This window comes from Colletotrichum spaethianum (genome assembly GCF_022836535.1).
Source record: "Colletotrichum spaethianum MAFF 239500 DNA, contig39, whole genome shotgun sequence".
Classification (NCBI taxonomy): domain Eukaryota; kingdom Fungi; phylum Ascomycota; class Sordariomycetes; order Glomerellales; family Glomerellaceae; genus Colletotrichum; species Colletotrichum spaethianum.
In genome coordinates, this window is record NW_026054809.1 from 282,281 (window position 1) to 304,981 (window position 22,701).

Genomic DNA, 22,701 nt, shown 5'->3' on the forward strand with positions numbered 1-22,701 from the left:
CGTAGACCCCGGTATCCCTGCATACTCCGCTTATGTTCATTGGGGGTGATGCAAATAACGGAACATGATTGGCTAACAAGCTATACGCACACTCTACACCTACGTACCTGTCCTGCGTAGCGTGATTCTGGCCTTGGGCACTCAGGCAGCCGTGGCCCAGTGAATCTGGGGCTTTGAACGAAGCTGTAATTGGACCCTGACTGATGGTTCTCATTCCTACCTCCCATGCATCCCCTTCATTTTGTTGGTCCTCTTCTCCGTATGACTCCCTCCGACAACATAGTCAGCCATATCCGCAATGACGATCCCTCACAGTCAGGGCAAAGTGCCACGGTTGAAGAAGAAATCGACCCGATCCGCTTGACAAGCATTTCCCCGTGAGGGGTCCCGCTCTCAAGCCACCGTGCTACCGCCCCCCAGACAATCCTGTGAATCAACAAGCGAGCAGCACCACCATCATCATCATCATACCCAGCATCAGTCTCTCTGACCCTCTGCGTCGTCATAGCAAGCCCCTTTCAGAACACGCCCGGCGCGAAGTCGACGACCCGTGCTTTGAGGATAGCCGGGCCCGCGTCTTCCACAAACGCCAGATGCGCCGGGTCCTTGTGGAGATAGTAGTCCCTGTCCTCGGCGCTCTCGAACTCGACGACGAAGACATGCGTGATGCCGTCTTGGATGCCCTCGGGGCTGTTGTCTAGCCCGCCGGCGATGGACTTGACGTACGCCTTGTTGGACGTCGGATGGATGCAATTGTCCCTAAGCGCCAGCATCGAGTCGCATATCTAATGAGTGTCAGTCTTCTTCTGACCCCTTATTGTACGTCTTGGCGCGCCACACATCATCCTCTATGCCGTTTGTATGCCAGGGCTGGACTTACCGACTTCACCTCCTCCGCCGGGACGAGCTCTTTGAATTGGAACTGCACAACGTGGATGATGGTCATGATTCAGGTTTCGTTCGGACGAGTGGATTCTGCGGGGTACTGAAGTCGAATTAAGGTGGTCGAGCGACGGCTGAAGATCAGTTGTTTTGAGTTCGATTTGCTACTCCGCGAGACAAGAGTCAGCGGTTGATGGCGGGGCCGTCACGGCTCATCGCCATCTCACCCGTCTCCAATGAACGTCATGATGCCTTTGCGTGCGGGGCATAGCCAATCACGCTGTTGCACCACCTCTTTTTCAATTGACAAACATCACGTCTACTGGCATATATGGGGAACGCACGGTTCCGCCACCGGATATCGGTGCCCATTCTCCAAATGCATACTCATGATGCCCCTCATCAGCTATCAAGCCCAATCTCTCAAGGTAGCTTGTGCTGGCGTCTCGTCCCCCCAATCCGGGAGCACCCAATCGAATAACGTCTTCAGCTCTCCCATCCACACATTGTCCATCTCCTGTGGGTTATCGAGTGTAGGGTACTTGAGATGGCTGGAGGCTGGGGTTGTTCCAGAGGTGATGTTTATGCTGCCGTTAACATAGTTTTCATCTCTCATGGCACGACTCCAGTCTCCTTCCTGCAATGGATTGGGACAATGTCGTTCGCTGGTCCCTGTTGAACAGCCGCCCGACTTTGCACGATCATGGTCTGACATCCTACTTCCCGCTTCTGAAGCTCTATGCATGTCCCTTCCAACACAACGTTTAGCGAACGCATTGTAGTACAAGTAGTAGGTCTGTGAAATGGCCATCGTGATGGACCGCGTCCGTAGCTTTGGCTGCTCGCCTTGGCCCGGCCTGAAGGCAAGCGGAATCAACTGCCCCCAATCTTCGAGAAGGCGGCAGACGGGGGTGATTGCTTCGAGTGCAGATTCACCCGACTGCAACGACGCACTGACTGAGAAGAGAGCCGAGTACGCCATCGAAGAGATCCTGCCAAGCCGAATGGCGGACAGGAACCAGTTGTAGTCACCGAACACGGACTCTGGCGCTAGGGGAACCACGCAGCCGATGTCTTCGTCTGCTAGCTGCTGAGTCGTGTTAGTCGAGACGCTGGACAAGCTTGAGATTGGAGACGCCAGAAGGTACGATATAACAACTCACCAAGCTTGTACACTCAGAAAAAGCTAGCCGTCCTCTCAAGGAAGTAGATAGCCCAAAACGCCTTCAGACGAGTTGCGTCGCAGTTGGTAGACTTGTGGTATCTCGGCGTTTGGGCTATCCTCGCAGCCTTAGAGATTAGTGTCTGGTCGAGCTGGAGACAGCACGCGTTCATCGCAAAGATGAACTGAAGGTATCTGGCGTCAGTGGCAAGATCCTTTGCGTTATCGTACTTTCAAGTACACACTATAGCCGTGGGACCCTTGAAGCGATCTAGTTGGCAAGCGCCAACCCCAGGAATCTCACTCAAAGGGCAAGGGCCTGCAATACTGGCGTACTTGAATATGTCGGCCATCGTTGCCTGCGCTGGTTTGAGAATCCTTTCAGATGTTAAGACCCTCCTCAGATCCTGGGCAAACCGGGCAGAGATACATCTGTTTCGTTTGGTTATTGTTTTAGTCTATCAGTCTATTATTATTATCATCAAGTTTCTCTAAACGTACATCTCGCTCTATCCTTTTCCTCGCCATCTCATCATCCACCACCACAGTGGTCTTCATCATACATTTTCCATGTGAGGTTCTATAGCAGGCCGACAATCCAAGCCCGATGCTCCATACGAATTAAGTAGAAAACCTTTTCTATCCCAAGAAAACTCTACAACACCTTGCAGTGCCCACGCTGCCCGGCAGCGGGGACCGATCACAAGAAGAGAACCACACCGATGGCCACCGCGCCGAGAACACTCATCAACGGTATCACGTTGACAGCCTTGAGAGCGGGCTCGCCCGCCACGACCACGACGCTAGGAGTCGTTGTCGCGGGACGGGTGGTGTTGGAGGGAAGGGGCACGTTCGAGGGAGGGTTGGAGGGGGGTAGTTGAGGGGCGGTGGCGGAACGGCTGCTAGAGATGATGAGACGGCTGGAGATGACTGGGAGCGAGATCGGGACGGAGGGCCTGGTGATCAGAGTCGAGTTACGGGGGGCCGTGAGCGTCGGCGTGATGGGGCGGATGATGGTCGAGACCCCCGTGGAGACGGTAATACGGCATGCGGTGCCGCTGCAGATGGTGGAGGGCCAGATGGTGGAGGGCCGGATGGTGGTCGTGCGGTTGGTGAAGATGGGGCCAGTGTTGGTACGGGTGACGGCCGAGCAGCTGCCGCTGAAGTTGCAGCGCGTCAGAGTCGTCACGGCCGGGGGCGCGGGGTATGTGAGCGTGGTGGCGGGGCCGCAGGCGCCCCTGTTGTTGCAGGTCGACAGGGTTGTCACCGAGCTGGGGATCGATACGGCGGGGGGCAAGGTGATGACCCTGCAGGTGCCGTTGAAGTTGCAGGTGGTCGTTGTCACTGAGGCAGGGGGGGCGATGACGGGACTAGTGGTGATGGGCAGGATCGTGGGGACGGGGACTACGGCGGTGACGCTGTTGGTGAAGAAGATGGTGGAGGTGAAGGGGGCTACCGAGTCAGGGATAAGGATGGTGGTAGTGATGAAACCGGAGTCGCCGTCATCGCCGCCGTCGCCGTCGTCGAAGCCGCCGTCGTCGTCACCGGGAGTCGTGCTCGGGGTTGCGGCGGCGCCACTGGAAGAGTCGCTGACCGAGGTGGATGTGAACGTGGTGTCGGTCGGATTAACAGCCGTAACGGAGATGTCGGACGTGGTCGTGGTGTCCACCTGGCCGTTGACGCCGGCCAAGATGACCGCGCCTGCAACGAGGCGGATGAAGGTGGGTGAAACCATGTTGATAGTTGGCAGCAACAGCGAGAGTGCTAGTCGGGTGCGAGCGTATGGACTCGACGAGGTTAGAACAAAGGGCAAAAGCGGATGTCAAAGCAAGACCTTAGAGGCGAGAAGTAACGTCGTTGGCTTCAGAGTGGTAGAGGCTCTGGTTATCAGGATGACGAGGAGAAAGAGCCGATACTGATCGGGCACAAGGCATCATGTTATAGCCGTTGCCCACGGGGTGACGTCTTCTCGTCTTCACCGGGCGGCTGCCGCGAACAGTCACGACCACTAGAAGAAACCAAAGAATTCCCGTGAGATCATCGTAAACAAGAATGTCCGTGGAAACTCAGATGCCGAGCGTGACTGGAAGCGGTGGACAGGTAGCGTGAGCTCCGCGTGCGCTCCGCCTGTCCGGAGCGTTTCTGTGGCACCATGGCGGACAGTTAGGAATAATAGGCAACGGATGTGGTAAGGACAGAGGTATTTTGGGACCAAAGTCGTCGTACAGGAGAAAGTTGAACACACGAGTACAAGTGGGAGAAATCGAATTGGGTTTGAACCGGCCAAGAGACGGTGTTCGTTGTTAGTCCGTCGGATCCGGATCAATCAGAGAGGGTCTTTCAAGGGTTCTTGAGGGTGAGACATCGCGCGACGGCACTTGCGGGGTGTTCTCCAGCACGAGGAATGCTGGTGGGTGCAGAATCTTGGTCGAGAGAGATGGATGAACTATCCAGCGTGGAAAGGATGTAAGAGGGAGAGTGACAAAAAAAGAGGCGTTATTTGAAACCCCAACCCGCCGAAGCGCATCCGTACGATTGGGACTTGTTGACTCGGCGCCGAAGGCAGACATTTCCATGCCCGAGTCCTGGGATCGTCACCGGCATGGCTTTGCCAAGAGGACGGCCTCTTTCCCGAGAACCCAGCATTCCGTCTGATTGCGGAGTGTTTCTCGCCTCCCTCGGCCAGAGATGGTCCGCATGGGAGACGGGCTTGCCCAGGCGCTCACTCATCAATAATGCTTCGCGTGCTGGTCGAGGAAACATCCAAGATGCAGCCAGTATGTCGCTGTTTCTTCGTATGGCCAAGCGTAGTCGTGCCTTGCTGGAAAGGTCCCCCAACGTCGCCACCCACGCTCCCAAGGCTTTCTTTGTTAGCGGTCAGTCACAGACAGTTGCGAAATGCATTCGCAAAAATGACTGTCCGGTTGGGTAGGCTGAGCAGAAACGAGATCCCGATTTCTTGGACATGGCCGCAAACGGAAATCATTGATAAAGGGTTTTCCAGCCTTACCCATACCGAGGAAACGCGTTTTCGGTCCTTTTGTGCCGCATCCATTTCTGTAGTGCCACACGTGTGAGTGAGACGGTACTCAAAATAGGGATGTGTCTGCAAGAAGTCACACAACGTGTCAAAGTTTTCGTTCATGAGAGACGCTTACCACAACCCGACTGAGAGCACAGTAGCTGGCGTGGCAAGCGACCGGTTGATGGTTGAACGAAGGAGTTGGTTAACACCTGGCTCTTATTGGAATCTTGCCGAAGTGAAAAGTGAAAACGGGATGCCAAAGTATCATGGGTTTGATCTGCGTTTGTTAGCCAAGAGTAGTCATCAGTCAACGGAGTACAGGCTAGGATGGATGATGGATATGAAATGATGAGTCTGTATTTATCTAGACTCTGGCCTGGTTTTGCCTCCATGCAAAACGCCCCGACAAATGAAAAAGTCTCCAAGCTGGTCTATTCATACATGGCGCGATAGTCCTCGGTCCTCCTCTGCCCCTCGTCGTCAAATAACGCCTTACAGCTTCATGCCGAGTGCCTTGTGCACACGCATGCTCTGCCTGATGCTCAGGTCAAGCATGATCTCCTCACTGCCACCGGGGATAGCGTACGCGCGCACATCGCGGTACAGTCTCTCGACCTTGCCACCCTGGCCACCGCGCGAGTACGACAGACCACCGAAGATCTGGGATGCTTCACGAGCGCAGAACTCAAAGGTGACGGTGCTCTGGGCCTTAAGACCGGCAATGGCACCACCGAGCTTGAGCATGGCCTCGGTCTCGCCCATCTTCTGGCACTGGAAGATGAGGTTCTCGAGCCACGCGTACGAGGCCTCGATCTGGCGGGCCATGTGGGCGAGCTTGAGACGGATGACGGGATGCTCGATGAGCTTCTTGCCAAAGGTGCGGCGCTTGTTTGCGTACTTGACCGACTCCTCGTAGCAGACGCGGGAGAAGCGAAGGCACTGGATGATGATACCGATACGCTCGTGGTTGAAGTTGGTCATGATGACTGTAGGACGTTAGCAGGTGAAGATGCATTTGCCATATCAAGTGGATATACCTCTGAAACCCTGGTTCTTCTTGCCGAGCAGGTTCTCGACGGGGACCTTGACATCCTCGAATGTGATGTAGGTGGTACCGCTGGACCAGACACCCTGGCAGTCCATGCGTCTTGTCGTGACACCGGGACCTCTCTCGATAAGCAGCAAGCTGACGCCGTTCATGCCAGGGCCACCTGTCCGGACCGCGGTGGTGAAGTAGTCACACCAGATACCGTTGGTAATCCACTTCTTCTCACCGTTGACGATGAAGTGCTTGCCGTCCTCGCTGAGCTTGGCCTCGCACGTCAGGTTAGCGACGTCAGAGCCGGCATCAGGCTCGGTGATGGCCAAGCAGATGCGCTTGTCACCATTGAGGATGTCGGGCAAGATGCGGTCGACGAGGGCCTTCTGGCCGAACTTGACCAGGGGCGGGCAGCCGATTCCGAAACCGCCAATGACGTTCCAGACGAAACCACCGGAGGCGGCACGAGACAGCTCATCGGTCAGAAGCATCTCGTGGAAAAGGTCCCAGTCCTTGGGTTCAACCGAGGCGACGGTGTTCTTGGTGTACTGGGTCGGGTAGTGAACACCGAGCAGACCGGCCAGGTAGCCGCGCTCACCCATCTGCTTGTAGATGGAGGGGTCAACCTCCTTCTTCTCGTCCCATTCGCCGACGAAAGGCTCGACGTTGTTCTCAACCCACTCGCGAATCTCGGCGCGCAGGGCAGCGTGCGTCTCGTTGAAGTAGGGGGTGTGGTACTATGTGACGAGTCAGAGGTTGTGGCCAGAACGGGAAAAACTGCTGGGAATTGACTTACGGCCTGGTACCAGTTGGGGTCGGCGTAGGGAACCAGATCGCCAAAGGGGTCCATGGGCTCGGACTCCTCGGTGCTGCTGGCTACAGCCTTCTTCGAAGCGGCCTTTTTGGGCACGGGAGCGGCAGCCGCGGGCGCCGCCTCGACGGGCTTGGGCTTGCTGTCGAGGGAGCCGACCTGGAGCTTGGCCTTGTACTTCTTCAGGATGCCCTCGTTGTGGTACTTCCAGAACTGCTTGGAGGCGTCCTTGCCAGCAACACGCTGGAGGATCTTCTTGCCACCTAGGATGAATTAGAAATGTGATCGGCGGGGAGGAAGCGGAGAGGCACGCACCAGGGTGGTCATCCTGGAACTTCGTGAGGTCGTAGACATCGCCGTCGACGATGATGTACAAGTCCTCGGGCTTGTTGTGCGACGCAACGTCGCTGGTCGAGAAGGTCTTGGACATTGTGGCTACGGGGTATCTGTCTGTCTGTATCTCGTACGATTCAGATCGATTCGATGGGATGGCAGACACTCGTCGGATGGGTACACGGGTCCTACTGGGAGAATAGAAGAGGAGCAAAGAAGGTTTAATGAAAAGGCGAGAGGAGGGGATAGGAATGTTTAAAAGACGTCAACGCCGGAAGAGGAGTGTGTGCGTGCGGTGCGTGTCTGGCGAAATGTTGTCAAGGAACGAGTCGCGACGGCCATGGTCGGCAAATGGACGGACCAGGTCAGACAATCACATGCTTGCGGTGACCCCAGCTTTTGGCTGAGGTGCGGAAGGGTAAAAGTACCTGTCCTTGTCTGGGGGTGAAGCTTGGGTGCTGGTGGCCAGGAAAGGTACCTCCTGCTTCTCACCTCAGACGCGAGACCCCCAGGATGCGTGGGCGGACACAGCCGCAGCCAGCTGGAACAGGGTCATTAACCCGCGTACCTTTGCACCAGACATCACATGGCAGAGTACATCCATCCCCAAGTCTATAGCAGGCACAGTACCTAGTTTACCCTGTGCAGCGGTACTCCAGGCTTGGGAGGCGGCCCTCTTTCCGTGGCTGGAGGTTCCCCAAGTTTCCCCCCACACTGACAGCGCGCAGAAAAGCATGCGGACGTGGAATTGGAGGGATGGGGGGGAGGCAATTGATCGTGTGGGGAATATCTGCAGTGAATCTGGCGGTCATTGCCAATTGACACGAATCGCATTGGCTCGGAGGTTGGCCAGTTTTGGGACACAGACACGGCGAGCCGCGAAAGCGGGAAAACTAGTCCTGCTAGGCCCCCATTGACGGTTTGGGTTCTGCACTAATTCGTGTCATGTGCCCCTCGTGCATCCTCGCCTTGTTCCATTGTCCTCCTGCTTCCCGTCTTGTGTGGTCTGAGAGGGAAGACACTCGAGTGTCTTGGTGCGACCGTCCGCGCGCATGTGATTCTCCAAATGCTGTTTCGGGCGTCGCATCCCCTTTCGGCTGATGTCATCGAAGGGGTCTCCTGCCGCTGCTGTTTCTGGTCCGCCAGAGTGGGTCTTTACCTCGGCATCTTTGGATCGGTGACCGGCCAATAGGGAATACACGGTTGGTCAGGTGGGTCTATTCCGTCCACTTCTCCACAGCCGTGCTGCTGCCTGTGGCCGCACCACGGCGGCGCTCTCCACTCAAGGTAAAGAGCACAGGATGCGACGCGATGCACTCCGCCTCGAGTCAGGCACATGACACCCCGACAACCCCATGGGAGCATCGCGCCGGAGATTACTGAGCCAGGGCCGTCAATCGATGATGTTCGGCATGTTACTCCCCAGATATTCCCCGTTTGGCACGTGGCTTCCTTTGGAGCAGACGGTTCACTTGAACCGGGGAGGCTGGATCTTGCTCGTTTGTCTGATCACCAGCCATCTTTCCCCTCATCGTTCATCGGTGGGCTGAACATCAAGTTCATCTAGGCCGTCGCCTATTGGAGGCATCGTCCTAATGTGTAGAGTCTAGTGGAGTGTTCGAGACCTAAATCCCCGAGGTGATCCCCGATCCATTGAGAAATACCAAGTTAAGCCATAGTACAAATTCCCACCCACAAGCATAGCAATGGGTCTGCCTTTTAGACCCCAAAACGCCGGATTCCACGCCCAAGCAACCCATATCAGGTATCGTCCCATCGTCCCGCCTACCCTTGTCTGATGCCGTGGGCGACAGACAGCCTCCAAGAAGTCCACGTACGGATAGCAATCTTCAACATCTCTCCGCCCCCCCGACCTTAGCACTAGGCCCCGCGAGGCTTAGCCTTAGCCGCCGCCTTCTCCTTCTTCTCGACCTTCTGCTTCTTCTTCTTTTCCTCGTTCTTGGCGTCGAGTTTGCGCTTGTGCGCCGCCTTCTCCTCCTCCGTCTTGGGAATCACCTTGAAGAAGCCATCCAGACGGACCTGCTGGCTGCTCTTAAGGTTCTTCTCCAGTCTGGCACCGGCCGCCCGCACGCGGTCTTCGGAGAAGCCCTTCTCCGTGACAAGATATTGCACCAAACCGTCCATGTCGGGCTTCTCCCACTTGAAGTCGCACAGCGGGTCGTCCGCCGGCCGCACGTCGGGGTTGAGGAAGAGCTCGCGGGCGTCCTGGTATGGCCAGTCGTCCGGAATTACGTATTTCTGCTTCGGGTCGTTCTTGAATGCCTCGACGAGTGTTTCCAAGTCACCGTGCTCGCGGATCAGCTTGAGTGCTGTCGAAGGGCCAACCTTGGGGACAGGGTCGAGGTAATCGCAGCCGAGGAGGATGCAGAGGTCGACGAACTGTTCGAGTTGTAAGTTACTTTGCGCATGCATCAGTGAATTGCAAGACGTACCTGCTTGCGTTCCATGCCAAGGCCTTCTAGGACCTTGTCGATGTGAACCTCTTGGATGGGCTCCTTGCGCTGCTCACTGAAGGTCAAGTGACGCAGCAGAATGGGCGTGTCGAACGTGAGGGTATCCATGTCCTCACTGGCTGCGGCATACACCTTGCCGGCTCGCGCCAGCACAGCGCATTGGGCCTCGGCTTCGGTGGGAGCAATGATGTAGGGGATGCCCATAAGCTTGAGCAGCTTCTGGCAGTCGGCGTTGTGCTCGCGGGTGACTCGAACCGTTCGGCGGGAGAACTTCTCGACATCTTCGGCGGTACCCGTCTCCTTGGCCTCCTCAAGACCCTCTGTGGCTTCTTGCTTTCTCTGGAATCGCTTGGCCAGCTCGCCAGACTTGAGCTTGGGCGGGGCACCGTCGAAGACGTAGAGGGGCTTGATGCCGTTGTCGACCATTCGGAGGGTTCGGTAGAAGAGACCCATGAGATGTGAAGTCGTCTCACCGCTCTCGTTCATGAGCTGCTGGCCATCGGATCGTACGGCGATGAGGAAAGAGTAGATACTCATGGATCTGGGTACTCGTTAGCGGGCAGGCAGCGGCGGTCTACATTGGGAACCCTACGCATCCTTTTCTCTGTCAGCACATGTATCGGCGCAGAGACACTTTTTCCAGACTTACAATTGCGACTTTGCGGCCAAAGTGCGCCTTGATCTCTCCCTCCTTGATGGCATCGGGGGCCTCCTCCTTGATGATTTGGAAGAGGTGCTTAATACCCATCTTGCGTTGCTGCCTACGGGCACTATGATCGGTTCAATGTGGAAAATGGTGACCCTGAAGTGCTAGAAGGAGGGCAAACGAATTGATTGCAGTTGCAACCTGCGATTGAAGCTGAGGAAGAGGGCGAAAGGCAGAAGTTGAGATTTGGTGGGAGGATTTCTGTCGGGGCAGTGACGACTGGGGGGGCAGAAGAGAGGAAGGGACAAGCACGAGGTTGACGCGCGCCGCACTTTCTTTCGTGAGGTCATGACGCGCCTTCGTACCCGAGTCGGCCCCACCACGCGTTTAATTGACTGACAGTGGCACCAGCTGGCAAAGGCCTGCCCCCTTTGGCATTGTGGCTGTTCCTCGAGAAGGAATTCCTTGCTGAATGTAGAGATACCCAGAAGCAGTTCTTTATATTTATCTGGTACCTCAAACGAGTTTTATGGTAGAAGAAGCCGTCACTCACTGCACTGAGTCAACTCAAGTCCTGTGCGACTACCCGGGATCTTAAGGCGTTAGTAATTTACCTGCGGCTGTGACTTTAGCGATCAGGACAGCATCGCGGCATGAATGCGGACCATGCCAAACTACAAGACAGACGGAACACTTTTCAAGCACCTTGCGCTCCTGTCGTGAAGTGCCTTAACGTCCAGTTTTTTCTTTTTTCTTTTCTTCCACGTCACCATTGTCGTCGACTGGTGCCTGCAAGTGGTACTGGAAGAACGCTGCTCGAACGCTGCAGTAACATGAAGGACCCGGAGTCATCCGGGCTCGAGTGAGATTAATTACTGAAGCACACCTTCCAGTGCGACGATAAACATTGTCGGAATGGCGGGAACTAGGAGGTGGCATCTGAAGCCATGATCGTTGGAACACTGGACCGCAATTTTCGCATTTGAATCAAACATCCAAAAGGGACGATCGGCGAAATGATATAAAACATCTTGACTCTGGAAAAAGTACCATGCATGTGACTTAGACTGCGGTGAGCACCAGAGGCGCCTTTGCGGTCGTAAAACAAAACTGGAAGCCACAACGAGCCAGTTAGCTCAGCTGACGCGATCTCCGAACAACACAATATGTCGGACAAGACGGGGTCCAGCCGCAGCTAGTCAAGGCCACCATAGGTCGCGCTGGCAATGCATGTCAGCCATTGGCAAAAAGCCAGGTCCGAATCCTGAGTTGGCCAATAAACACCAGCCCCTTCTAGGCCTGCAGCAGCCCGCTAGCGCGGCACCCAATCGTTCAGCCCCAAGGTCGACAACTCCTCACATTAGGTCGCCGCCTGGAGGTCAAGGTCTGCAGTCATCATCATGAAAGTCTATGTCGTCTCAAGCATTGTAGCCTGATCTTGATGTGTGAGCTATCTGTGTGGGCGAGCTGGATGGTGTAATAGGTCGCGATAACTGACGCGGTAACATCACCTGGGAATAGTTGCATTTTGACACAGGACTCCGTCGAGCACGACCGAAGAAAGAGACTCGAGAGCTTCACGTAGCTTCACCGCTTCGTCTTACCTTCACCATGATCATTCCCAGTCTGGAGATAGTATATCCTACAAACATCAATCTCGCACCGCCAGGATGGCGACCACAAGTGAAGTAAGCAGGCATTCAAAGTTCAATCTCTCCTCAATCTTGGTTAACACAGCATAGCATCATCTGTATCCACGATTTGGGTGGGTCTCCCAAGTCGACGTGGCACCACGATGAGTCTGGCAAGACCTGGATATCAGATCCCGATTTTCTCGGCAGGTTAATGGACTTGGTACAAGTGTGGACCTATGGATACAACTCCGAGCCTGCGGCGAACATGACGCCGGCCAGCATCGCTCTTCATGCCGACGAGCTTCTTGCGTCTATGATGGAAGAATACCGCAAGTACAGCGTACGCACCAAGCTCCACGCTACCTAAGGGCGAAAACTCACCTACTGGATTCTAGGGCAGCCCTACAATTTTTATTGCCCATGGACTCGGAGGAATCATAGTCAAAAAGGTAGGTTCAAATCCAATCAACTCCTTCAATCTAAAATTAACATCATGTTAGGCAGTGGAGCTCTACACTCGTTGCCCAGAGTACTTTATCATCAAAGACCTGGCAGCAGGCATCGTCTTCTTGGACACTATCCATCACCCCACTGATTCCGAAGCTGTCCTAAAGGCAGTGATGACGACGGTGACGGCCAGCTTAACGACACATTCGATGGAACCATCAATGGATGAAATAAGACAGTTTTCTGAGGCTGTTCGGGAAGTCAACAGCACTTTTGTTGACCAGGTTATGCCCAGCTTTCTAATTCTCAACTGCCTTGCCACACGGTCAATCAAGCTTACTGCTAAGGATGGTACATGTTTCAAGACCCGGGTGGGTAATATTAACTAGTTCCAAGGCAGTACTGTTGCTAATCAGTACCTCAGGTTGTTCCCAGGGGGCGGGGTGAGATTGACTCTGCTAATGTCAAGAATGTGTCGGTGGACTGTAATCATTTCGAGTTGACACAAGTTTCCTCGCCGTCAAGTCCGACCCATGTTTTTTTGGCTGAGAACATCGCCGAGATGACTACAAACATTGCGGCGCAGAACAAGAAAAGGGTCATCTTCTCCATGCCACCGCCCATACAACAAAACACAGCCGACCCGCCCCCACCATCGCCGGGTCCTGGTGAGTGCCCCAACACGGAGGAGAGTGGCCCGATGAACCCAATAGTATTGTTAACCCATCGAGCTACAGGAAAACCTGAGAAACCAGCGAAGACGCCTCGAACTCATGTCATTCCTGGCCCACCACCGCGAGACAGAAACACGGAGTCGTTCAACTTGTGGGTCAGAAAAAAAGAAGCCGGTACGTCTCATCTCTGTCATCTGGGGTTCGTCTTGAATCTAACAGGAATTGCAGAAAACACAAAGGGATGTCTTGATACGCTCCTTAGTAAACTCGGCACATGTAACCCAATGCATCTCGGCTATGACATTCATCCTATAGCCGGAACATGTGTCTGGATACAATCAGATTCAATCTTCCAGGAGTGGGTCAAATCAAACAGAACCGATGACTTGTACGTCTGTGGACCAGCTGGGTGTGGTAAAACGTACCTGGCAAAGTCTGTTGCCAACTACTTAGTAGGAGACCGTCCTCGGCCAGCCCCGTTATATGGCAACATGGTGCTATCGTTTTTCTGCAACGTGAGTACAACGGGAAACAAGAAACCTCCTATCTTAGAGTACTTCATCAAAGCACTCCTGAGGTCCGCACAATGGTTCGAGTCATTGTCCTCTTATTTCCGGCATCTCCAAGATGACGACAAAAGGCTCGACCTCAGTTCACTCTTCGAGATCCTGCGCCAGTTCATGATAAGGCCGCAGCTTGTCATGGGACCTCCAAGAACAACAGAAGTCTTCTTGATCATAGACGGTTTGCAGGAGTGTGATGTTGACTATGTTCGAGAGTTCCTACAGTTGGTTGGCAGTCTCGCCGACAATCCTGCCCCTCGAATACCACCACCTTCGGGAACACCTAGCCCAATGCAGTACTTCCCACGGGAAACCGTTAGGTTCAAGTTCTTCTTCACACATACTCCAAACGAAATCATGTTTCTTGTATCTTCGAGAGCACTGAAAATCAACATGAGTGGAAAGAACATTGAAAAGGACATCAGCAAATACGTTGACAAGGAGGCGGAAACGATCTTCACGGTCAAAAATCCGATGCAGCCTCCCGAGGCGGTCCGTTCTTGGATAAAGAAAAATTCAGGAGGATTTTTCTTCTATGCCAAATATTCCCTACAAGACTTGATTGCGACGATCAGAGATGGGGACGACTACGGATACTCGATTACCGCAAGACAACTCCCGTGCCCGGCACAGCTTGGACAGTATTACGACTACGAACTTCTTCCATTGTTTCAGAGCATTGACAACCAAAATTATGCTCTCTCAACATTACAAATCGTTATAAATGCCAAGAGGTTCATCGGTCGGGAAGAGGTACGAGACGCCATCGCCTGTCTCCACGACGATCCTCGACTGAGGTTCCTCAACATCCAGACAGTTCTCTGGCAAAAGTGTTCTCGGCTCATACACGTCGACAAAAACATGGAACTCTATATCTCACATCTATCGTTGTTTCTCCACTTCAGTTCCTACATAAGCAAGGAACGGCAACATGCAAACATGGCTTTCTTATGCCTAAAGTATCTTTTGCAACCCGTTTTTGGGCGCGATTGCAGGACACCTCCTTTGGAGCTACATTCATCTACGCAGCACCCATTCTACAACTATGCGGCATGTTGTTGGGAAGAACATTTCCGTCTCTCGAACAGAGAGGGATTGAAGTTATTACCACAGGTTGGCCGTTTCATCGCCTCTCCCTGCTACAATACCTGGTCCTCCTACAGATCCTGGGAGTCTGCGACAAACCTATGGGCACACAAAAACCCGATGTACAATGCGATCATGTCAGATCCATGGATTCCTCCTGTCATCGCTCTCACAAAAGCCAATGCTGGCCATCTTACTCGCGACCTCCAGACAGCCTACAGCATGATTGAATCTGAGCCTAGATCATGGAAAGATAAGGCATTAACCCTGATCGCGGAACTTTTGAAAAGGTTAGATGTCTATCCCGGCATGGCAATACTTCGTGGAAACCGTTATTCCGAGCGATACTACTCCGTGCAAGACGCGCTCGGTCAAACTCCTATGATGACGGCGGCGATGGTTCCCGACGGCTTACCTGATATGATCGAGTTCTTCCTCCAGCAGGGGCAAAACGTCAATGAACGAAGTTTCGTTCACGGGTACACTGCGCTTTTGCTTCTCTGCAGGTTTGTAGATACGGATGATGACGACCTTGTCACCCACTTGGTTTCATTACTTCTTGAGGCTGGGGCAGATCCCAACATATCTGGGTCCGAAGGGCATACGTGTCTTATAGAGGCTTGTAAAAGGAATTCATTCACAATGGTGGACCTACTGCTCCGCGCTGGCGCAAGCCCCGACAGCTCAACCATTACCGGCAACACACCGCTCCGGGAAGCATTGATGATCTCAAACGGGGACATTATTGGAAGGTTGATCGATTATAACGTTGACCAAAGTTTGATTATTCCTTGGCAAAGTAAGCAAACACCCCTGACATCTGTCATTACCGAGCGCAACTTCAGCCTTTTCGTCCTCCTTTTATCCAAATCGGACAACGTAAATCAGCTAGATGGCGCGGGTTTTGCACCCATACACATGTTGACAGCGCCGGGGTACATTGATTGGTTGTCTTGTCTTCTAGAAAGACCTGATGTAGACCTCGAGCTCCTCTCGGATGGGCTGAGCGACGACCACAGAAGGCTCACCATACGTCGGACTCCGTTATGCTTCGCAATCTTCCATGACAATTTCAAAGCAGTCGAGATGCTTCTAGAAGCAGGCGCAAGTTCCCACCGTCATCCAAAGTCAACTGATAACACACCGCTCTACATGGCAGTGAAGCTAGCCAGGACAACAAAGAACAAACAGGGGTGAGTGAGCCATAGCTTTTACTTTTTTGCCTAAACAGATTTTCCTTTATTCTCAAAAAGGCATTGAACTAAGATATAACAGCAAGCATAAGGAGGAAAACGTCGACAATACTGGCAACACCGATATCGTTGAACTATTACTGGCGTATCAATCCCCTATCAACACACTGGACCACAGGTCACAGAAATATGCCAAGTCCCCGTTGATGTTGGCCGTAAACCTGAAGGACCAGAAAATGGTCGAGCTCCTCCTGCGGCACGGCGCTGATCCAACAATAGAAGAAGCCTACGGGCTCTTTGGCCCACTCGATGCTGCCATTGACGATGATGAAGAGATTGGCCTGAAGCTGGTCAAGACCTTGCTCGACAATCCTTTGCCGCCAAGCATCAACTACAGCCCCAAAGGCAACGACGAAGTCTACCACATACTCATTGAAACGAGTGGAAAGAAACCAGCGCTTGTCAAACTTTTACTTGACTATGGTGCCGACACAAAGTGTTTTCTATCCCCTTCTTCAGGTTACAATATGACGCCGCTACTGGAAGCAGTGAGAGAAAATAACGTCGATACTTGCAAAGTACTCATACAACATAAACCGGACCTTGTAAACTACCAATCACAAGAGGGGCTTGTGTACGAAGCGCCGCTCAACATGGCCGCAAGGGAGGGACATGCGGAAATAGCCCGTTGTCTCCTTGACGCAGGTGCTCGGCCAGATTTAGTATCGTACCATTGGCAGGAATCGCCTCTTTGGTCAGCTTGCTACGAGGGTAAACTTGAAATCGCGCAACTACTCTACGATAAAGCGCCAGAGACACTCAACATCCCATCTCGCGATGGAAACACTCCCCTCACCGTTGCCTGCGCCGCTGGAAACCCACGACTGGTGAAGTTCCTTCTGGAAAATGGTGCTGACATCATGGCAAGATGTTCAATGGGCAAATCGTGCGTCTGTAGTGCGGTTTCGGAGAATAACGGCGCCGCGCACAAGGTTGTTGAGCTATTGTTGCACCATGGGATTGAAATCGATGACATAGTCAACGCGATCGGCTTCACCGTGCTCGGCGAGGCTTGCAAAGTTGGGGATGCACAGACTGCTCGGATGCTGCTCGAGAAAGGGGCTGATCCGTCCAAGGGGCAAAAGGCACCCGGAAACACTTCAAGAGCCTGGAGGTCTGCGTTACGAATCGCTGCGATCAACTGTCACGTCCAAGTCGTGGACATCTTGCTTCAACATCCTCAACTGAGTTCTTTCATCGAGAATGTCGACTATTACGGAGAAAACGCCTTGCATATGGATTGGCCAACTGCCCACGCCAAAACTTCCGAAATTGCAACTAAGATCTATAGGGCTTGCCAGAGGCTAGAGTCTGACACCGGAATTGACTACTTTCAGAGGATGCTTGATGTCAAGAACCTGGAGTTGCAAACACCTGTAGACATTGCACTAGGAAAACTCCATGAGAGTTTGAGTGAAGCTGCTTTGGCAAACATCGACGAAACCATCCGCCAGTACGTCATAGAGTTGACCGCAGGGGATGAGAGAACTGTCGCCCAACACAAACATCTCATGAGAGACCTCTCAATTCTCCTCTTACGACAAGGCGGATACGATCAGCAAGCCATACGTTTACTGCAGACTGTAATCATTGATGTGGATATCAAAGAAAAGGACGGCCATTTCATTGAAACGGCGGTATGCATGGTATGCTGCGATGGCTGCGACGACTACGACGAAGATGAGCAAGAGTTCATCTCTTTTTGTCGGTCTTGCAGCATCAATTTTTGCCAGAATTGTATCAAAGAGAATGAACGGGACCATGGATTGGTCCAAGTTCCGATTCCGAAAGATAGAAATCTGCTGGATTTCAACTCTGAAGAGGTCAACAAAGTACTTGATATCCTGGAAAAAGATTTTGTCACCGAGAAGAAGCCTGCGTTCGAGGGAGACACTCCGGTAGCTCCATTTGAGGTCGATCCCGACTCTGACAACACGACACTTTCGCTGGCTTCACTCCATGCTTTTGGGTATCTCGAGTTCCGACGCCGGGCTTGGAGTCCATACTTACCTCTAGCTCCGGCTGTATACAGAAGGATACAGAGATGGGAACTGATGATCGATCAGGTCAGACAAAGTTTTCAAGAACGGGTGTGGGAGACCGAATTGTTTCCGTTTTGGTTACGTAGCGAGCTGTGTTATTTCCTAGACGCTGTTAGGAGAACAGCGTACAGGGACTTGGAGACTATAAACAGGGAGCAGGTCATGAAAGATGTTGCTTGGCTATTCGCCGAGCCAGAGAGGTTTTGCATTGATGAGAGATTCCGACCTGATCGAGAGGCTCAAGACAGATGGAACGCTTCGTTGGTTTGATTAGTAGCATGCACTTGGTGGAAGGCCGTGTCGCAAATGTCGAATGTACTATATTGGGTTCCCGGAAGAGTCAATGAGAGGTGGTCACATGGATTAACATGACTTGCGAGCGCCTATCCGTGTTTTTTGAAATCGATTCGGCGAAAATGCTTCCATTACTTTGGACTACTTACGGCGCTATTATTATGATTTCTTTACACCTCGTACGGTGGAACAAGCTTCTATATGTTTCCATAGTATAAAACCACCAGTTAACTCCCTTAAAATCAAGGAACTACTCTTCATCCTGTAAAAAACTCTTCAATACGCCAGCGTACTTCTCCAGTTGTTCCAGGTGAACGCAATGCCCGCCGTCGCTGATAACTACCCACTTCACTTTCCGAATGCTGTGAAACCAAGGCTTGACGACCAGATCAGAAGCTTCGTCGAATTCACCGTTGATGAGAAGAGTGGGTGCTTTTATTTGAGTGCTCTTCTCAATCCAATTGTATGCTGTCAATTTGTGTCAGTTTTGTACCACATAGCAGACTTCTCCGTAAGGGTTCGGGGTTAACTAGGCTTGAACTTACTCCTCAGGCTCCCAGTGATTGTTATCTCACTCGGCCCACACATAGTCGAGTACACGGTGGGATCCTTCTCCAGTTCAGCAAAAGCATCGGACAAAGCCTCTGGAAACGGCCAGACTCGGCATAAGTGAACCTTGTAATATTCCAACACGGCAGCTTTGTATTCGTCAGACTCGTAGTCTTTGTCGATGTCTGCATTTTCGATTGCTTTACGGACGGGGCCAGGTATGCTCTTCAACCACTGGTGCTGAGCTTGCTCCCAAAGCTTCATGCTGGCAGGTCCGCTGGCTAGAACCAGTCTTCTAACCTTGAAAGCGAGTGGTGATGACGAGGGCGTCGCAACGACGGCGCCGAGCATAGCGCCCCATGAGTGGCCGTATAGATCAAACCTCTCAACGCCGAGATGAGAAAGCAAGTTCTCCAACTCGGCAATGAAGAGCTCCACAGTCCAGAAGTCTCTGTCACCAATCTTGGAGGGGAAACGGGTAGATCTGCCACATCCTATCTGGTCGTAGAGAATGACGGGTGTTTGCGTGAGGGCATGATACGCACTGAAGAGCGGGGCGAGATAGACATGTGGTATACCGGGGCCGCCGTGAAGAGCGACAATAGGAGTGGCCGTGGACGATAAGTCACCGAGGATACGATAGTAAGTTTCGGGGCGAGTGGAAGGTGGAATTGAGGGATGCGAAAATGGGGCTTTGCCCTCCTTGGTCTGCAAAACAGTCATGCCGATCCGACTTCAGCAGAATTGCAACGATGACGGAGTTGAGGGAATTGGGATGAGGAATGATGCTGACGGACGATGGGTTTATTGTAGTCGCTAAAAATAAACCTTCGATAGCCAATGTGCGAAGTCAGCTGATCCGAGTCCAGACTTTCCAATCACTGTCATCGGAAATAATGTAGATACGATGTGTGGAATCTAACGTCAGCAAATGAACTTGCATAATCAGACAGCTTAATCCACCATTTATTAGAGCGAGAAATCTCAGAACTATAGCATTGAGATGCACCTAATTCGGCATTAACAGTTGCGATGTGGTGTTTGTGCCAAGGTAGGCTACTAATGGCAGCCTGCTATAGGGCTCGCTATAGAAATGATACTCGAGTACTTATCGAGAGCAATACGACATGATGCTTAGGTATGTGCATCGATATCCAAAACAAGGAGGTCAGCCTGGAAACATCATATACGTGTTAGGAGAGCTGTGTGGCTTGATCATCAATCCGCTGAACCCTGCAATGTAGCCATGAGGCGATGTAGCCATGAGGTGGATAGGACCCCACGCTAGGCCCCGTCGTGCCAAAAGGGTTTAGATCTAATCCTTCTGAGGCAGCAGAGAAGACCACTGGCTTGGAGGAATGCAGAATATTAAACAGCAAAGATTCATTGATGAAAGTAAAGTTAGGCTGTGTATCAAGAAGCTTTGAATCGAAGCACCGCTAATGTTTTGTACTTATAGATTACAATTCACATTGATCGCCAGCTCAACAACACATGCCGATTGTTCAAATTGACAAGAAGTTGGCTAACACCGATACTTTTTTCACCTCAGAAGAACCTAAGATAGATCTCTTTCATTGAAGTTATACATAGCCCGAGACGTCTTTATATAACAGTCTGCTGCGTGAAAACCCGTCTTTTATACAAAACAAAGGCAGGAACTACGACAATATTTAGCGACCATTCATGCAAGTCCGCAATCAGATGGTCAGACCCCAGCAATGCTTTGTTTCAAACTCCCAAGTGTTATTGAACAGTGAAATTTCCCGAAGCTAAAGCTAGGTTGAATATCCATAAAAAAAAGTCTGAAGCCCTAGTTCAAGAATGCTCCAGTCACATAATACACCAGCCACTTTCCTTCACTGACCATAATCCTCTAGCCTCAGTTATCTTCTCAACTTCAATCAAAGAACATTCATTGTTATATCAGCACTTCAATTTTGTATCTAAGCAACAGAATGATCTCCAACATCCCCACTGACCAATCTTCTTCAGCTCGTCAGCCTTCTATCGCCGCTTCATCAAGCCGCCCTAACACTCCTCCAATTGGTGATTACCGTCTGAAGGACTCTGAAACGGGGACTGAGCCTGAAGGTAGCTTCATAACTGCCTCAGATGGGCCGGAGATCGAGCACAGTGAAGAAAATGACGACGTCACTGATGTAAACTACGATGAGCTCGAAACTCTAGAACACAAATTCTACAAGCGGATGTACGCGGATCGCAAGAATAGACTGATGGAGATCTACCACTCTCGCATTGGCAGTAAGATCCAGCACGGTAGGAGCAGAAAGGCTCGCAAGCTGGCTCAACGTCGCCGTCTCTCGCAAGACGAGAAAAGGCAGATGAACTGAAGATGATTTTGATCTTTAGCTATTCAAAGAGAGTTACGATGGGAATCAGGATAGATAAATATGCCTAGACCTGGCATGATCAATAGTTAAACACTTGAGTCTATCTCCCATACCTTTTCTTTAGTGATAATCTACACATTTTCTTTATCCTCCGTCGATATGATACTTCTGTTAGTTATCGGTCGTCATCATCTTCCAGCCATGCCATTTCCGAAAGTTCACTTTGCGCCTTTGGCTGATTCAACCAGCGACATAGGCACATGCGCCGGTGTCGCCAACCTCGCAAATAGTTACGAAGACCTCTTGACATTTTGCTTGTGCAGGGCTTTAACCTCTTCATCCAGCACAGGGATCGGACCCTGAACTGGGATATTCGGTGCGACCTCATTAATTGGCAGTGGCTTCACTTTGGTCTCCCTCTCGACACCGAACTCGTTTAACCAAGCAGAGAATTGAGCGCTTGAGGAAACATAGACGATGGGACCTAATCCGACCCAGGCATGGGCAGCAGCGCACATCGGACAGTGCTCGCCTGACGTGTAGACCGAAGCCTTGGCCCGCTCCTCTGCACTGAGGTTTAGCTGCGCCCAGCGGGCGAGTGTAAGCTCTGGGTGCAGTGTGCCGTCTCGTTTTCCATCTCCATTTTCTCCTGTGTTGACGCGGTTGCGGTCTTCTTTGATTGCGATGCCGTTTGCGTCGACAAGGACGGAGCCGAAAGGGTCATCACCTGCGTCAAGAGCTTCCTTTGCAAGCTCGACGCATCGTCGGAGGATCTTGGAGTCTGGCTTAGAGGACATTGTGCAGCCAAAGGCTTGCAGAAATAAGACAGTCGAATCAAGTTGCGTCGTAAATGTGACTTTGGAGTTGTGCCAGGGATAAGAAGACATGCTGATGTAATAGTTGGCGATGCGGGATAAACTTGGATTCATGACGTTGCGGGGCACGGAGGAACATTATCCCAGACGAGAGCCGTTGAACAACTTTTATATTAGGCCAGGAAACTTCAGACCCCAATGCATAAGTTTTCTCGCGGTGTTTTCTCGCGGTTGAAAACACCATGGTTGATAAAGCGATGGTAATTATTATCTGGATCAAGCTCACTCAATCAACGTAACTAGAAGACATAATCATGGTGCACACTTTTGGTATTTGAGTTTCTTAATACTGTTATGGTCATGATACTCCTCCGGTTTTTGTTCTAACATTTAATTACAGAAGATACCTGTAATCCGGAGACATGTCTCCTAATTCTGTCTTCTCTTCCTGCGTTAACACCGACTCGCCAGCAGTTCTGTCCCTCTTTTTATTTGCCGACCAACAGGCAATAGCATAAGCCAAGCACGACAAGCCGCTGAGGATAACAAAAGCGATACTAATGCTGTATCCAGGTATGTATTTGGGAGCATCCTTCTTCAGGAAAGCAAAGACAGCAA

At 52.0% G+C, this 22,701-nt stretch overlaps 10 protein-coding genes across 10 annotated transcripts; 4 read left to right on the top strand and 6 right to left on the bottom strand.

The window, feature by feature from the left end:
• Positions 1–518: 518 nt before the first annotated feature.
• ColSpa_10837 (uncharacterized protein) lies at positions 519–946 on the bottom strand (the record flags this gene model as incomplete). The annotated part of the gene is made up of 2 exons (XM_049277049.1): positions 519–785; positions 881–946. The coding sequence occupies 2 exons, from the start codon at positions 944–946 to the stop codon at positions 519–521; spliced, it is 333 nt and encodes a 110-aa protein (XP_049133006.1).
• Positions 947–1,697: 751 nt separating this feature from the next.
• Positions 1,698–1,910, top strand: ColSpa_10838 (uncharacterized protein; the record flags this gene model as incomplete). The annotated part of the gene is made up of 1 exon (XM_049277050.1): positions 1,698–1,910. One exon carries the CDS (start codon positions 1,698–1,700, stop codon positions 1,908–1,910), a length of 213 nt encoding a protein of 70 aa, XP_049133007.1.
• An 834-nt stretch (positions 1,911–2,744) lies between these two features.
• Positions 2,745–3,779, bottom strand: ColSpa_10839 (uncharacterized protein; the record flags this gene model as incomplete). Its single annotated transcript, XM_049277051.1, has 2 exons — positions 2,745–3,462; positions 3,655–3,779. 2 exons carry the CDS (start codon positions 3,777–3,779, stop codon positions 2,745–2,747), a joined length of 843 nt encoding a protein of 280 aa, XP_049133008.1.
• Positions 3,780–5,561: 1,782 nt separating this feature from the next.
• On the bottom strand, positions 5,562–7,349 carry ColSpa_10840 (acyl-CoA dehydrogenase apdG; the record flags this gene model as incomplete). Its single annotated transcript, XM_049277052.1, has 4 exons — positions 5,562–6,055; positions 6,107–6,845; positions 6,905–7,182; positions 7,235–7,349. The coding sequence occupies 4 exons, from the start codon at positions 7,347–7,349 to the stop codon at positions 5,562–5,564; spliced, it is 1,626 nt and encodes a 541-aa protein (XP_049133009.1).
• Positions 7,350–9,133: 1,784 nt separating this feature from the next.
• Positions 9,134–10,474, bottom strand: ColSpa_10841 (flap endonuclease 1; the record flags this gene model as incomplete). Its single annotated transcript, XM_049277053.1, has 3 exons — positions 9,134–9,652; positions 9,706–10,267; positions 10,359–10,474. The coding sequence occupies 3 exons, from the start codon at positions 10,472–10,474 to the stop codon at positions 9,134–9,136; spliced, it is 1,197 nt and encodes a 398-aa protein (XP_049133010.1).
• A 1,568-nt stretch (positions 10,475–12,042) lies between these two features.
• Positions 12,043–12,373, top strand: ColSpa_10842 (uncharacterized protein; the record flags this gene model as incomplete). The annotated part of the gene is made up of 2 exons (XM_049277054.1): positions 12,043–12,060; positions 12,110–12,373. The coding sequence occupies 2 exons, from the start codon at positions 12,043–12,045 to the stop codon at positions 12,371–12,373; spliced, it is 282 nt and encodes a 93-aa protein (XP_049133011.1).
• Positions 12,374–15,928: 3,555 nt separating this feature from the next.
• Positions 15,929–16,531, top strand: ColSpa_10843 (tankyrase-1; the record flags this gene model as incomplete). Its single annotated transcript, XM_049277055.1, has 3 exons — positions 15,929–15,969; positions 16,052–16,465; positions 16,489–16,531. The coding sequence occupies 3 exons, from the start codon at positions 15,929–15,931 to the stop codon at positions 16,529–16,531; spliced, it is 498 nt and encodes a 165-aa protein (XP_049133012.1).
• A 2,084-nt stretch (positions 16,532–18,615) lies between these two features.
• On the bottom strand, positions 18,616–19,637 carry ColSpa_10844 (L-amino acid amidase; the record flags this gene model as incomplete). Its single annotated transcript, XM_049277056.1, has 2 exons — positions 18,616–18,833; positions 18,911–19,637. The coding sequence occupies 2 exons, from the start codon at positions 19,635–19,637 to the stop codon at positions 18,616–18,618; spliced, it is 945 nt and encodes a 314-aa protein (XP_049133013.1).
• Positions 19,638–20,872: 1,235 nt separating this feature from the next.
• ColSpa_10845 (uncharacterized protein) lies at positions 20,873–21,268 on the top strand (the record flags this gene model as incomplete). The annotated part of the gene is made up of 1 exon (XM_049277057.1): positions 20,873–21,268. One exon carries the CDS (start codon positions 20,873–20,875, stop codon positions 21,266–21,268), a length of 396 nt encoding a protein of 131 aa, XP_049133014.1.
• Positions 21,269–21,558: 290 nt separating this feature from the next.
• ColSpa_10846 (putative cytosolic iron-sulfur protein assembly protein 1) lies at positions 21,559–22,065 on the bottom strand (the record flags this gene model as incomplete). The annotated part of the gene is made up of 1 exon (XM_049277058.1): positions 21,559–22,065. The coding sequence occupies one exon, from the start codon at positions 22,063–22,065 to the stop codon at positions 21,559–21,561; it is 507 nt and encodes a 168-aa protein (XP_049133015.1).
• Positions 22,066–22,701: the final 636 nt, after the last annotated feature.